The sequence below is a fragment of the Hyperolius riggenbachi genome, chromosome 3, assembly GCF_040937935.1.
Source record: "Hyperolius riggenbachi isolate aHypRig1 chromosome 3, aHypRig1.pri, whole genome shotgun sequence".
NCBI lineage: Eukaryota > Metazoa > Chordata > Amphibia > Anura > Hyperoliidae > Hyperolius > Hyperolius riggenbachi.
In genome coordinates, this window is record NC_090648.1 from 320,567,043 (window position 1) to 320,582,672 (window position 15,630).

Here is a 15,630-nt window from a genome sequence, read left to right on the forward strand (position 1 = left end):
TTGTGACAAAAAATAAAATCTTCTATGAACTCACCATACTCCGTACGGAATACCTTGGGGTGTCTTCTTTCTAAAATGGGGTCATTTGTGGGGTTCCTATACTGTCCTGGCATTTTAGGGGCCCTAAACCGTGAGGAGTAGTCTTGAAACTAAATGTCGCAAAATGACCTGTGAAATCCTAAAGGTACTCATTGGACTTTGGGCCCCTTAGCGCAGTTAGGGTGCAAAAAAGTGCCACACATGTGGTATCGCCGTACTCAGGAGAAGTAGTATAATGTGTTTTGGGGTGTATTTTTACACATACCCATGCTGGGTGGGAGAAATCTCTCTGTAAATGGACAATTGTGTGTAAAAAAAAAATGAAAAAATTGTCATTTACAGAGATATTTCTCCCACCCAGCATGGGTATGTGTAAAAAAACACCCCAAAACACATTATACTACTTCTACTGAGTACGGCAATACCACGTGTGGCACTTTTTTGCACCCTAACTGCGCTAAGGGGTGCAAAGTCCAATGAGCACCTTTAGGCTTTACAGGGGTGCTTACAATTTAGCACCCCCCAAAATGTCAGGACAGTAAACACACCCCACAAATGACCCTATTTTGGAAAGTAGACACTTCAAGGTATTCAGAGATGGGCATGGTGAGTCCGTGGCAGATTTCATTTTTTTTTTTTGTCGCAAGTTAGAAGAAATGGAAACTTTTTTTTTCTTTTTTTTTTTGTCACAAAGTGTCATTTTCCGCTTACTTGTGACAAAAAATATCTTCTATGAACTCACTATGCCTCTCAGTGAATACTTTGGGATGTCTTCTTTCCAAAATGGGGTCATTTAGGGGGTATTTATACTATCCTAGAATTTTAGCCCCTCATGAAACATGACAGGGGGTCAGAAAAGTCATAGATGCTTGAAAATGGGAAAATTCACTTTTTGCACCATAGTTTGTAAACGCTATAACTTTTACCCAAACCAATAAATATAGGCTGAATGGGTTTTTTTTTTTTATCAAAAACATGTTTGTCCACATTTTTTGTGCTGCATGTATACAGAAATTTTACTTTATTTGAAAAATGTCAGCGCAGAAAGTAAAAAAAAATCATTTTTTTGCCAAAATTCATGTCTTTTTTGATGAATATAATAAAAAGTAAAAATCGCAACAGCAATCAAATAGCACCAAAAGAAAGCTTTATTAGTGACAAGAAAAGGAGCCAAAATTCATTTAGGTGGTAGGTTGTATGAGCGAGCAATAAACCGTGAAAGCTGCAGTGGTCTGAATGGAAAAAAAGTGCCTGGTCCTTAAGGGGGGTAAAGCCCACGGTCCTCAAGTGGTTAAAGAGGAACTCCAGTGAAAATAACGTAATGAACAAAAGTCCTTAATTTTTACAATTATGTATAAATGATTTAGTCAGTGTTTGCCCATTGTAAAATCTTTCGTCTCCCTGATTTGCATTCTGACATTTTATCACATGGTGACATTTTTACTGCTAGCAGGTGATGTCAGTGGAAGTGGGTGCTACTTGCTTTTTTGGCAGTTGGAAACAGCTGTTGTTTCCCACAATGCAACAAGGCTCCCACAGTGGGATGTCAGCATCATGGTCCTGACATCACACTGTGGGAGGGGTTTCAACACAATATCAACCATACAGATCCCCCTGATGACCCGTTTGAGAAAAGATTTCTCATTGGGAAGGGGATATCGGATACTGATTAGGAAGAAGTTCAATCCTTGGTCACGGTCTCTCTTTAAACCGCCTTGAAATAGATTTTCAGTTAGACAAAATCAACCTATGTACAGTAGTTCCAAAGAAGGATTGAGGCCTTTTTCACATTTCAGAACTTTTTTGTGGCTATAGCCCTCCTATATAGTATAATCTCATTATAGTAAAATCCAAGGGACCAGGAAAAGTGGTTTACTATGTCAGAAATTGTCCTACAAATGGCCCAGCATGCCCTGGTACATTCTCTGCTGCAAAGGAGAAACTCTGTCCTCCCGTTGGAGGTACAGTACAAGCATTTGCACATTTGGTGGACTACAAGGTTAAGTATACCTGATGGCTGCATAGCCAGGCTGGAAAAACAACTAGTACAGTATCCTGGACTCCTTTAAAATTGCAGCCATCACTGAATAGGCAGCCATTCGCTTTCTGTCAGTGGCTCCGATACCTCCATGGGTGGGACTTGCAGCATGGGCGAGTGGCTCTGATACCTTTGTGGGCGGGACTTGGCACTCTCCTTAGTTTTGCAGCAAGTAGGGCCGTCTGATCTGCACTACAAGTGAACGTAGCCTGTACTGTGCCCCATACGCTACCTGGAGCGTCTTCGCTAATAAGGGAAGAGATGCCTGGTAGTGCATACAATCCTGTGGGAGGACTTTGACAATACTTTTATAGGTGATTGCAAAGTGGAAGTGGTAACACTGCATCCTTTTGTTTAGATTCACATTATTCCTATTTTTCCCCTAGTCTGCTTATTTGTACAGTACTGTATATCCAGCACCGGTGACATTCTTCTTGTCTTACTAATGTTATCAGGCATCAACTGACCTGCAGTTAGCCTGAAGAAAGCAGCCGATCATGGGTTTCACCCTGACATATGACACATGCACTGCCCACTGTTTGCTATATCCAGAGTCACCATCACATAGTGGGCCAAAAAAACATGTTTACTATATCAGAAGTTTTATTATATCAGAGCTTACTATACCAGGCGTTGCTCCCATACACTTATAATGGAGATTGGCCAGGACCTAGAGAGGTAGTTTACTATACCCAGATGTTTATTATAATGTGATGATACTGTATCAGGAAGGGCAGGAATTGGTAGGAAACTGTTGGCCTTCTTCATTGTTGCATTGTTTGTGTACTTTTTGTGTGCTTGTAGGATAGATAGAGCACCATACTGCCAGCGTCGTGGCAAGGACCACTCTAGGAACATTTTATTAAAATCTTTAAATCGCAATAGTAAAAGTTACAGGATTCATTTTACCACTCTGCGATGGAGTTTGTACTCCCAACATTTCATGACACAGCGTCCTCACTCCTTGCTGTCTAGAACCCTAGAATCATTGCATGTGTTTCATGGGGACTGCCATCCTGTGGGTTTTTGTGGATTTTTTTTAGGGGTGGGGGGGTGTTACATAGAAGTGTCACATATTCCAATTTGTGTATTGCTCTGGAGTACAATGTGACAAAGCGTTGCTGCACATATTTGTGCTGCCCAGTTTGATGTAGTGAATGAAGTCAGTATGGCAGCAGGCAACATTGCTGGTGGATGTGCATTGAGGTATATTTGCCAAACACTGGTGCAGTTGATTTTTACACACAAGCTTACCTAGGTTATGCAAGTTGTGTGTGTAATGCAAGCTATGTCAGTTCTATAAAGACCAGTAAAATAGCTGTGCACCAGCCTTTAAATGCCCCCCATATGTCGTGAAGATTCAATTACAAAATGACTTGTCCAGCACTGGTATAATTTGTGTTCATGTTAAGCTGTCACTATGAATGCATGCATCCTTGCAAATTTAAAACACAATAAAAGCAAATGCTGATCTTTCTCACAAACATTTTGCTTTCTTGGCCTTGCTTGCCTTATGCTTGGTCAATGACACTGTGATCTATTTCAGTGTTTCTCAACATTTTATTGGTATGTACCCCTTTTAACACCCTGTACTCACCAAGTACCCCCTAGCATAGTAAACATTATCACAAGTACCCCTTGGCAAATATATATTTAATTGTAGTACATGATAATTGGGTCTAAACAATTTACAAGCATTTACTATTGCTTTTAATTAGCTAAAACACTAATTTGGTGTTGTTTAAATAAGATTTATGATTTTGTAAAACTCTTAAATTTGTTATTCTTGGTTAAGTATATCAAGCCCGAGTACCCCTTGGACCCATCAGATGTACCCCCTGGCGTACACGTACCACACGTTGAGAACCTAGGATCTATTTGAAACATAGTTGATACATTTAGTGGGAAGTTACTTTAGTGTTTAGCCATTCCCATACAAATGTAAACATGCATGCTCTGTATGTGAATTATGTGTACATTTATGTGCGTTTGTGCACTTTTTTTTTTCTATCTAAAGGTGGGTACACACATCAGATAAAAGTCTTTGGAAAATTAAATATCACAGACCAATTTTACCCCTTTTCATGTAGTATGAGAGCCATACTCTACACAGTCTATTCTATTGAGCTGAACTCCCCATCAGATAAAAATCTTTGCAACATGCTGCACACAAAGATGCTGTACACATTCAACAGATATTTTCCTGCAAAAGATCTGTTCCTGCAAAAGATCCGTTCCTACAAAATTCATTCCTAGTCTATGATATCTGCAGATCTCATACACCTCTTGTTTAAGGGCTGGTGCACACCAGAGCGGTTCTGGGGCATTTTTTAAAATGCTTGCAGGGGGAAAACCGCTTGGCTAATGAAAGTGAATGGGATGGTTAACACCAGAGTGGGTCGTTTTTTTCCACAAACACAAACTTGGGGGCTGCAGCATTTTTTAGATTTCTGAGGTGTTTCTGCCTCAATGTTAAAGTATAGGAAAGTGAAAAACCGCTCTGAAAAACGCTAGATTAGAGCGGTTTTCCAGGCGTTTTTGTTACAGAAGCTGTTCAGTAACAGCTTTACTGTAACAATATTTGAAATGTGCTACATAAAAACGCTCCAAAAATCGCTAGGCATAGAATCGCGTTTTGCAGATCTGCTAGAGGTTTTTGGTGTGCACTGGCCCTAACAGACATTCATCTGCAGATCCAAAGATCCATCCTGGTGGATGTCCGTTAAACAAGGTATGTATGAGATCTGCAGATATCACAGACTATGAATGCATTTTGCAGGAACCTGTCTTTTGCATGTGTACAGCATCCTTGTTTTCAGTATCTTGCAAAAATGATTATCTGATGGGGAGTTCAGCTCAATAGAATAGACTTTGTAGAGTATGCTCTCATGTCATGGAAGGGGGTAAAATTGGTCTCTGATCTTTCATTTTCCAAACACTTTTATCTGTTGTGTGTACCCACCTTTATGCTGGGAATACACGTTTCGTTTTTGCCTTCGTTTAAACCTTCGTTTCGATTGTGCCTTTTGTCCTTTTCGATCCCGAAATAATCGACCGTACGGTTAATATCACCACCCACGGTTTCGTTTTTTTTTTCCGATTCTGATGGTTTAGTTTTTCCAATGATCGAAGGCTGCAAAGAAACGAAACGTAGTACAGGGACGGACGGCATAAACGAATATATAATCGATCTGAACAGCCATCAAGCCTACCAATGGCTCGATTAGATGGATAAAGAGAGATAATATCAAACATGTTCGATCACTAGTCGTTCGTTTTTGGGGTCTATTAATCGAAACTATAATGAGATTATGACTATTTTCACATACGTTTTCAACACTCGATTCGTTTACCGAACGAATCGAAGGCTAAAACGAAGGCAAAAACGAAACGTGTATTCCCAGCATTAGTCTCCCCCGATATTACCATTTTCCAAATTATTGCCATTGCTGAAATTAGCACATGTGAAGAGGCACTTTAATGCGCATTGCATGCGGCACTATAGAAAATTATTTTGTGCAGATTGCATGTGTTGTATGGGAAAAAGTGACATGCTGTTTAAAAAAAAAATTCTGTGTACAAAAACGTGCATGTTATAAAAATGCGCCCATAGACTTCCATTGTCATATGAATTTGTATGTGTGGAAACCTCCTACATTTCGATGTAGTGGTGGAAATTCAGCCTCATTTTTTCCACGCCTGTCTCCTGGGTTGAATAGGGGAGAAGAGCTGCAGTATTTGCCAGGTGAATCTGAGTATTGCAGTACTGTTTGCACTTTAGTCGGCTGAATAAAAAGGCCTGGTTTACAGGATATACTCAGACATGCTTAAATCTGAAAACAGACGGTATTGTACATTTTCATAATTTGCCTGGCGCAAGAAAGGTTTCCCATTACTGGAGTTGAATTATTTTTTTCTAGCCCAAAAAATAAAATAAACCCTAACATACCCTAAAGGCCCATACACACGTCGGATTTCCGCGAACGGCTGGTCGTTTAGACGTCCAAATGACGGTCGTTCTGACGTCATATCAGGCGTGTGTGCAGTCTGTTGTTCAGCTGATAAGAGCGGACTTGAGCGATCCGCCAAGCGGATCGCTCAAGTCCGCTCTTATCAGCCGAACGACATATTGTACACACGCCTGATTTGACGTCAGAACGACCGGTCATTTGGACGTCTAAACGACCTGTCCACGGAAATCCGGCGTGTGTATGGGCCTTAATGCTAATGCTAATTTTGAGGATTGTGGGAATAACTGATTTTGTAGCGATACTCAAAAAAAATGTGTACAATGTTCTTGATTAACCCCTTCCCAACCACCAACGCAGATAGGCGTCGGGAAGGTGGTAGCCCCAGACCACCTAACGCAGAAAGGCGTCAAGAGTGGAGATTAGTAGGGATCGCACATCCTCGCTTCAGTGATGATGCGGAGCTCCGTAAACTTCTCTTGACTGCAAAACTGCCTTTATTTACATTGTACAGAGCTGCGATCTACGGCAGCGTTGTACTGAGGACAGCCTTGTCACTTTGCTGTACCCTGGAGAGGCTCGCCACGCGATCCCCTCTCATTGGCGGATGCCTATGATAGAGGATCGCTCTGATTGGTCCTCAGGGGGGGAGAGGAGAGGAAAAAAAATAGTCTGTATCAGGCTCATGTCAGTGTATCACAATTCAAAAACAAAATGTGCACAGTGTTCAAAGATTCATACATCAACAAACTAAAATAATGCATAGCTAATCCAGTATTACATCACATTACATTTTAGTAGGTGAGACAGGCACACAAAGCAGCTCACACTTCAAATTCATGCAATGTTTACTGAAAACATGAGCATAAATATTCCACAGAGTAATACCGACGCATTTCATGGCCAAAGGCCATCTTCAAAGGAAATCTGTGAATCGCACTTCTGTGTCTCCTCACATACCAAGCTAGCCTGCTGCCTTTATAAAAGTATAAGCTGTACTGAAATACATGCTTTCATTAAAAGAAAATGCATCTAGGCATTCTGGGAATTCTATCCCTGGTGCACGCTTGTGTGTAGACCGTACATACCAGTCTGACGCATCTTATTTTTCAGCTGTTTATCTGTTCCTCTACAAGTTTAAAAGTGGAGATCTCACTGCTTATTAACGCCCCACTAAACCCAAATACAAGAAACGCAGCAGGGTTAGTACTGGCTAATTTGGAACTAGGACTAAGGCCTCACTGTGTGGTTCCAATGAGCCTGGCTCCCAGTCACTAACCATGCTTCCTGCCTAGTATTAATCAAAATTAGTTACTTGTGCTGCTTTAATAAAGCAGTCCCCGTATTTTTAAAGTCAGATATACATATCTGATTGTGACTGTACAGTATATATGATGTGTACACAGGAATCTCCTATATATATGAAATAACATCTATGCTGTAAGTATAAAGCCTGATGTGTAGCCATGTCACTAATAGAGATGGTCAATGAGATGGAAATCATTCTGCATTGATGCTGGTTTATGTAAATGTATGCACTCTCTTTGCTCATGAAATCAAATAATTTTATATGTTAAAATTTGGTTTGGTGACTATGAATTAAAGGGTACCTGAGGCGAATTAAAAGAAAAGCTTTATACATACCTGGGGCTTCCTCCAGCCCCCTTCAGGCCATTCAGTCCCTCGCTGTCCTCCTCCGCCACCTGGATCTTCTGCTATGAGTCCTGGTAATTCAGCCAGTCAGAGCAGTCTGGCTATGTGCCGCTTCCACAGCCAGGAGCGTTCTGCACCTGCACAATAGTGCTGCGCAGGTGTAGTACGCTCCCGGCGGCGGAGTGTGTGCAAGCGCACTACACCAGACTGGCTCAAGTACCTGGACTCATAGCAGAAGATCCAGGTGGCGAAGGAGCACAGCGAGGGACTGATTAGCCTGAAGGGGGCTGGAGGAAGCCCCAGGTATGTATAAAACTTTAATTTCATCTGTCTCAGGTTTCCTTTGTTACACAGTAGTACAATACTCTACATATGCACTCTCCACAGAGCTGCAGGGAATCCACTGAGAATGTTGTACACATTGAACACAGAGGTGCTGTCTATCACCCATAAACCTGGTTCAGATTGTGCATGAAGAATGTGTAATAGAGGAAGAATCTCCTCATTCCCCTGCATACCTGCACATCATTCTTACATGTACCCACAGTCACAAGTACTCTAACCAAGGACTAGTTTTAGTCTAAAGGGAATAAATATAGTAGTCTACATATCCTTCTCACTCCAGTTGTCTTTCCTAAGCGTTGGCAGTTAAGAGACAAATTTCATGTTACATACTGTTAATCAACAAAATTGTAATATGCAAATTAGAGGAGTCTGAGTCGAGGAGTCGGTGGAATCCTAAACTGAGGAGTCGGAGTCGGTGGATTTTTGGACCGACTCCACAGCCCTGGGGAGGAGGACATATGCGTACATATGCATAATGGCGTACGAGAGGAATCGGTGCGGGAGACTTGGGCGCAGGATACAGCCGGTATATGGCTGATCCTGCTGCTGCACAAGTCCCGGCCAGGCTGCCATGGATGGTGGGGAATGAAATAGTTTGGCTTTCAGGAATTGCTGGAAGCCGAATTATTGTGTTTTAAAAGTAACTTCAGCTCCATCTTCTGACGGTGCCGCAGTTACTCCCTGTGCGCTGCTTTAGCCGTAATTCCTATTACGGCCTATGGTGGCGCCGGCTGTGCTGAAGTCTCCTGCGCTGGATTAACCGCGTTCGTGCATAATATGCTGTCACTATATAAATCCAATAAATAATTTAAAATAAGTGAAAAATAAAAATAATAATGGGAAGCCTCTGAGCAGTCTACCAAGGTAAGTATATCACTTTTTGACTTGTGGATCTCACAGTTTTGTTTTAAAGTAGACCTGAACTCAGAATGTCCTCTCTGCTCTAACAGATACACAACAGCATAATAACCTTTAAACAAAAAAACATTTCTTTGTTACAGCTGACACATCCTAAAATACATCAGTACTGTTTCTACTTCCTGATTCATGGCAGCAGACATATTATTCACGTCCTGTGCTTTCAAATGGCCTTATCTACTATCTCTGCCATAGGCAGTCATGTGACACAGGTGGGGGAGATCAGATTACAACTTGTGATTAGACACAGATGAGGGGGAATTAACCAGGCTAAACTCTCTAAATACATACAGGGTGCATTTCTCTAGGTATTTCTGCAGTACTGCGCAAGAGTTCAGGTCCACTTTAAGCCAGGTGGAGTGAAGTCAAAGCTGAGTGGTAAAGAGGACAACAGGTTCAGGCTGCGCCTGTTCAATATGATTCAGCACTCTGGATCTGTCTGCTGTACAGAGGGCTACATTCTGGGCAGAGGGGTATGTCTCAGCCCAGAACCCTCTAGTCTTGGGAATACGTTTTAAGAATCTGTACAGATTTTGGTGAATTTGGTCAAAATGTTTTTGCTTTGTTTTTTTCTGGTGAGATTGTTGTTTTTTTATTGGAACCATGAGTGGTTCACCTTAACTTATTGTCTAACAGCTAAGTGACACAAGAAGCTGGAAATATTGGAAGCCTTTCTTTTTTTTTTTTTTTTTTTTTAGTTCCCCTGATAAGAGATGATCGGGAGTGGTAGATATTTCGGATCAATTTTTATGAAATTTTGAATGGTGTAGGGAAGATTGTCTTTTCCAATTTCTTGATGAATAGAACCAAGCAATTCAGTTTTTTTTTCATAATTGGGGAACATGTTAACACAGGTGTGTGGTTCATTGGCCAGATGTTTTGAAATGTTACAATCAGAAAAAAATGATTAATTCTTGACATGAAAATAACTAACAATATAAATATATATATATATATATATATATATATATAATGGTTTGTGGCCACCTTTAGTGTTATGTAATGTTGTTCTTTTTGCATGGCTTTGCAAGTCTAAGTTTTTAAATGAGTATTTGGTGAGATATTAAACTGTAATAGATTATATCTGTAAGCTTGTTTTGGAAGCATATTCCTGTACAGGATACAGTAGTGTGCATTCATATATTTGTACTGACCACACAACAGTGTGAGTATTTGGTGTATGACAGCCATATCTTTCCCTGCGTGGTATATTAAATGCTCTCTTCTCCTCTGTCTCCAGATAAATGGTCTCCAGCTCTGCAGATCCGTACAGTGCTTCTATCAATTCAGGCTTTGTTAAGCGCACCCAATCCAGATGATCCATTAGCAAATGATGTAGCTGAGCAGTGGAAGACAAATGAAGCCCAAGCTATAGAGACAGGTATATTAAGACAAGGAAATGTCTGTTTCAAGATTTACATGCTAGACTTTCTAGTAGACCTTTCATGCTAGTTTATCCGTTAGATTCTTAGTGTTCTTTAACTGTTTAATTGTATGTTTGGATTTAAACTTAGTGGCCATGAACAGTACAAATTTAAGTGAATGATTATATTTTCAATCAAAATATTCAGCTTTTATTGTATAAAAACAATCGGTCCTGAACAATTGCATTCACAATTGGATACAGCAAATTGGACAGGGAACGGGCTATGGTGCGGGCACATGGAAAACTATTAGGCCTCAAAACAACCTCACATGGGCACAGAGGATCCCCCAGTATTAGGTAGCACCCTTAAGTATAGATAGCTAGATGTGCCCCCAGTGTTATGTAGGGAAACCGCTCCCCCCCCCCCCCTTGACCCAGGTTAAAGGGAACCTTAACTGTAAACAAAAAATGAGTTTTACTTACCTGGGGCATCTACCAGCCCCCTGCAGCCATCCTGTGCCCTCGCAGTCACTCATGGCTCCTCTGGTCCCCCGCTGCCAGCTAGTTTTTTTTTTTGCCGACTGGGAGTCGGCCGGCCGCCATGCGTACGTTTTTACGCATCCCTGCTGGTGCAGGAAGCTATTGCAGACATAAACAAGTACATTTTTAAGAGTTAGGGGTGTAATGCGTAAAATTTTACGCATTACAACCGTAACGCGCAAAAATGTACTTGTTGATGTCTGCAATAGCTGCACGGTGGCGTAGTGGTTAGCTCTCTCGCCTTGCAGCGCTGGGTCCCTGGTTCGAATCCCAGCCAGGGCACTATCTGCAAAGAGTTTGTATGGTCTCTCCGTGTCTGCGTGGGTTTCCTCCGGGCACTCCGGTTTCCTCCCACATTCCAAAAACATACAGATAAGTTAATTGGCTCCCTCTAAAAATTGGCCCTAGACTACAGTACTTACACTACATAATATAGACATATGGCAATGGTAGGGATTAGATTGTGAGCTCCTTTGAGGGACAGTTAGTGACAAGATATGTATATACTGTACAGCGCTGCGTAATATGTCGGCGCTATATAAATACTAAATAATAATAATAATAGCAGGAATGCGTAAAAACGTACGCATAGCGGGCGAAACGTTTTTCACCTGTTGAGTTGATTAAAACAGCTGTTCCCAATTAATCAGGGTAATTAGGATGCTTTAGAGCAGCTTGGACTATTTGGAATGGTATAGAACTTAGGATTTTCCCACAGGCTGTGACAGTTTGTGAAGGGTATGAATAATTTTGGACTGGACACTTTTTGCTAAAATGTAGATAGAAGCTGAGAAATGTTTTTTTTTTTTTTTTCCACACTAGAATGCCTCTAGTACATAGTCTTATTATCTTTTGAGAGACCACTATGTAATTTCCCGTCCAAAAATTATTTGCTGGTTAAAGGGGTTATTTCACGAAAAAAGTAGGCAGTTAAAAAATGTGACAGATGACAGGTTTTGGGCAAGTCCATCTTTTTAAGGGGGATTCTCAGGGCTTTCTTTGTTTTCAACAGCATTTCCTGAACAACAGTTGCAAAATCTAACTGACATAATAGTGTGCAAGTGATTAGGGAGGCCGGCTGGTATCTTGCTATTTTGGCAGTTAAACTGCTGTTCAGGAAATGCTGTTGAAAACAAAGAAAGCCCTGAGAATCCCCCTTAAAAAGATGGACTGGCCCAAAACCTGTCATCTGTCACATTTTTTAACTGCCTACTTTTTTCGCGAAAGAACCCCTTTAAGTAAAAGTAACTAAGTCAAAATTTGCCAGGAGTATGAATAATTATGGGCAGCACTGTATGTAGCTAGATTTTTCCCAGTGTTATGTAGCCCCCTCCCAGGCTAGATAGCTAGATGTGCCATCAGCTAGATGTGCCCCCCCCCAAGATTAGGTAGCTAGATGTGCCCCAGTGTTGTGTTGCCCCATCCCAGGCTAGGTAGCTAGATGTGCCCCCTGTTTAGCCTTACCACCGCTGGTCTGGCATGATTCGCTACTGAAAGAAAATTGAAGAGTGTCATAAGGTGGTGCTGTTCTCTCATTACAGCATTACCAGTGCTGCACCGTACTTGTACCGCTCCCACCGTCTGTCAGCATTGGGCTGTACAGTGGATGGGGTAGCACAGCTGTAATGAGAGCCACCACCGTCTGACACTCTGCTGAAAATAGAGAGAAGAGGCCAGACCCGTGGACCTGCATGAAATAGCCCACAGACCAGCAGTGGGCTGGGGACCCCTGCATAGAACACCCACAAGTTGTGGATCCATTATGAGGGTGTACTTGTGGCTATGCTAGATTTAGAATGGGACATGCTGATTTAAGTTTTAAACAAATTCAAGACCGGCAGCTTAGTGGTTGGAGGTGGGGTAAAGTACATTTTCTCTGGAGATCAGATGAAAGCAAAGCTACCCAAGGTAAGCACAGAGGTTTGTTTTTGCTGGATCCACATACGTCTGTGTGTTGTCTGTTCCTCTCCTCATTCCTTCTGGTCTCCATAAAGCCTTCTTGAAAAATTCCACTTTTGGCTAAAGTTTTTTCAGAGAGTAAGTCAGGCTTGCTGCGCTTTCCCCCATCACCCTTCCTTTTCCTCCATTGCCACACACCATCCACCCCCCTTAAGAGGTGGGAATGGAAGTGTGACAGGAGGGATCATTGCAGCAAGCCTAACAAAACAATAGTAAAGTCACAGCGGTGCTGGAAAAGCTGTTGGAGACAAATGTGGACTGATCCAACTCCGCACGACAAAGGCAAGGCAAAACATTACAATGTCTCCTGCGTGTTGAAAAGTAATACAACGATCACCAATAATCTATGAATGGCCCCGGTGGAGAATGAAAGGAGGTCTATTCACCATGCATAGCCCGATGGGACCATTCATAGATTATTGGTGATCATTGTATTACTTTTCCACACGCAGGAGACATTGTAGTGTTTTGCCATTGCAGCAAGCCTGCCCCTTCCGGTCTGAAAGTTTGACATCAAAATTTTCAAGGCGTATTTATGGATAGTGAGAGGAATGAGAACACACAGAGGTACGTGGATCTAGCATGAACATACCACTGTGCCTACCTTGGGTAGTTTATCCTCGGGTGAGGTATGCAGTATTTTAAATAAAAACAAAATGATAGAGGGTGTTCATTCAAAAGAAGGTATTAACCAGAGTGATGGAAAGTGGACTCATACACCTCAAGGTTTTTTTGTTTGGTTTCATGCATGCACTGTACAGGCATATAAATCCCTTCTCCAGGCACAGATCTAAAAACACCATCTTACAGCTAGGTAATGTGCAAATGTGATCTCCTTCTGTAAAACTAGGTTTCCTCAGCTAATAACTGTGTTAAAAGTTTGATGGAATTACCAAAAGCACCAAGTACCCATGATCAGTTTCTGTGTGTGCGACTGCTGCTGTGTGATTTCATCCCACTGTTCAGTCTACGATAGTGACGGCACAGCCTCAATCACTGAGAAGATTGCAGTGTTTAGCAATCACAGTATATCATGCAAGAAGTGGCCAGCATCTGGGCTCATGACTAGATGCTTCAAATGCAATTTATTTAAGTTGGCTTATTGCAGGTACACAAGCTTTGCAATGGAGTGGCTACACTGACCTAGGAAAGCATTTGTGCCTGGAGCAGGGCTTTAAGCCAGCTGCACTTAGATAAAATATGTTACAACACATTAATTCTCCTTCTTGGTTTCCCCTTCTCCTTTGCAGCCAGAGCGTGGACTAGGCTATACGCCAACAATAATCTTTAAACTCCTCATGATCTCCCAAGTGTGCATCACTTCTTCTGTTCTGTCAAGATTTCTTCCTTATTTTTCTTTGCGTTCAATGGACACAGTCTTAAAAAAAAAAAAAAAATACAGAATAAAAAGCCCAGACATGGTCAGTCTTTGGTGATTAAGTGCACAATAGCAGATCTCATGTCTTGTCCTAATTCACTGTTGTACCGCATGAGCAGAGGCTATAGATTATCATCCGCATGTTCCATACCATTCAGGAGGTGGCCAGACCTCTGTATCTCTTAGCATCATGGTTTCAGCGTGAGCACTGTGAATGGAAGTAGTCTAGGTTTGTTGCAGTGTCGTATTTCTTTCCCATTTTAACAAATGGGTACCTCCTTTTTTTACTACTCTAATATAATGTTTGAAAGCAGCTAAACTGTCATTAATATACTGGCCCCATAGTTTGCTACTGTATACAAGCAAGCTTCACAAACGACACAGTGGAATAAATTATAACTCTGATGAGCCCCTTATTAAATACATCACTAACTTTTCCTCTTTTTCGAGTGTTAAACCATTCAAAGCTTGTGACCATTTTGTTATGGCTTGTCTTGAAAATCTGTAAATCTTATGTTTTAGTAAAATATTTTTTTGTTATTCTTCTTTTGCCTTTGTACAGTTTTCCTTGTGTTTTTCCTGTAATACATACGGACTTGAGAAAAAAAAATTAAATGTGTGAATAGGATGTGTGGCAAAATGGATCCATATTCTGTTGTTGGGCTGAAAATGTTGTTAGTTGTTTGATGCTCTAATTACCCTGGCCTAACAGTCCAACAGTCATTTGCTAAACGGTCTCAGATTGGGAGCTGTGTTGAAATGTGAATTTTACAGCAGTTTCAACTGTTTAGGGCACTGAAGAACTGTTCCTTGTTACGGAAGTACGTCACTTCTTCATTTGCAACCCACTTTTTCAAGAATTGAGTGTACAGTAGGAAGAAACCTTAAACCCAAGCAGTCTGATGAACAAGGTTCAATGTGGGATGACTGTAAAAACACATTTGCTTTTATGGGTATTAAACATGAAAATTAAACAGAATTTAAAATGTATCCTTGTATGGTGTTTTCAAATGTATTTGTGTTTCTAGAATTTTCTTAATTCAGATTTCTGCAAATTACTGTTGATCAGATGACATGTAATAATACTTGGGGCTGTCTATGAAGGTCCTTGTTTATCTAGGTATTGGTATGTCTTGTGGAAGTAGACTAAATTCCACTGAACTTTTTGAGTAACCGAAGAAGTCCTTTCACTGCTGATTCAGGTAGCTTCGATGGGTCAGCTCCAGCATTTAATTCAGTGCAACCTTACACCAAGCAGCACTCCATCCAAACCTAAACTAAAGCAAACAAGGTTGTCCAAGTAGATGACTGAAGGTGTGTAAAGTGATCTTGATGCATGCCCTAAACTGGGCATCATGGTGCATTTATAATGAACAAGTGTTTACTTTTCAAGTTACATAAATGAACATGTCAGTTTTTAACCACT

General features: G+C 41.2%; 1 protein-coding gene across 1 annotated transcript in view; it reads left to right on the plus strand.

Annotated features, from left to right (window-relative positions):
• Window positions 1–15,194, plus strand: part of UBE2N (ubiquitin conjugating enzyme E2 N) — a 53,552-nt gene extending 38,358 nt beyond the window's left edge. The window contains exons 3-4 of the mRNA XM_068276804.1: window positions 10,202–10,342; window positions 14,077–15,194. Coding sequence (XP_068132905.1) covers window positions 10,202–10,342; window positions 14,077–14,117 — 182 coding nt within the window. The 3' untranslated portion in view covers window positions 14,118–15,194. The remainder of the gene's footprint in view (window positions 1–10,201; window positions 10,343–14,076) is intronic.
• Window positions 15,195–15,630: the final 436 nt, after the last annotated feature.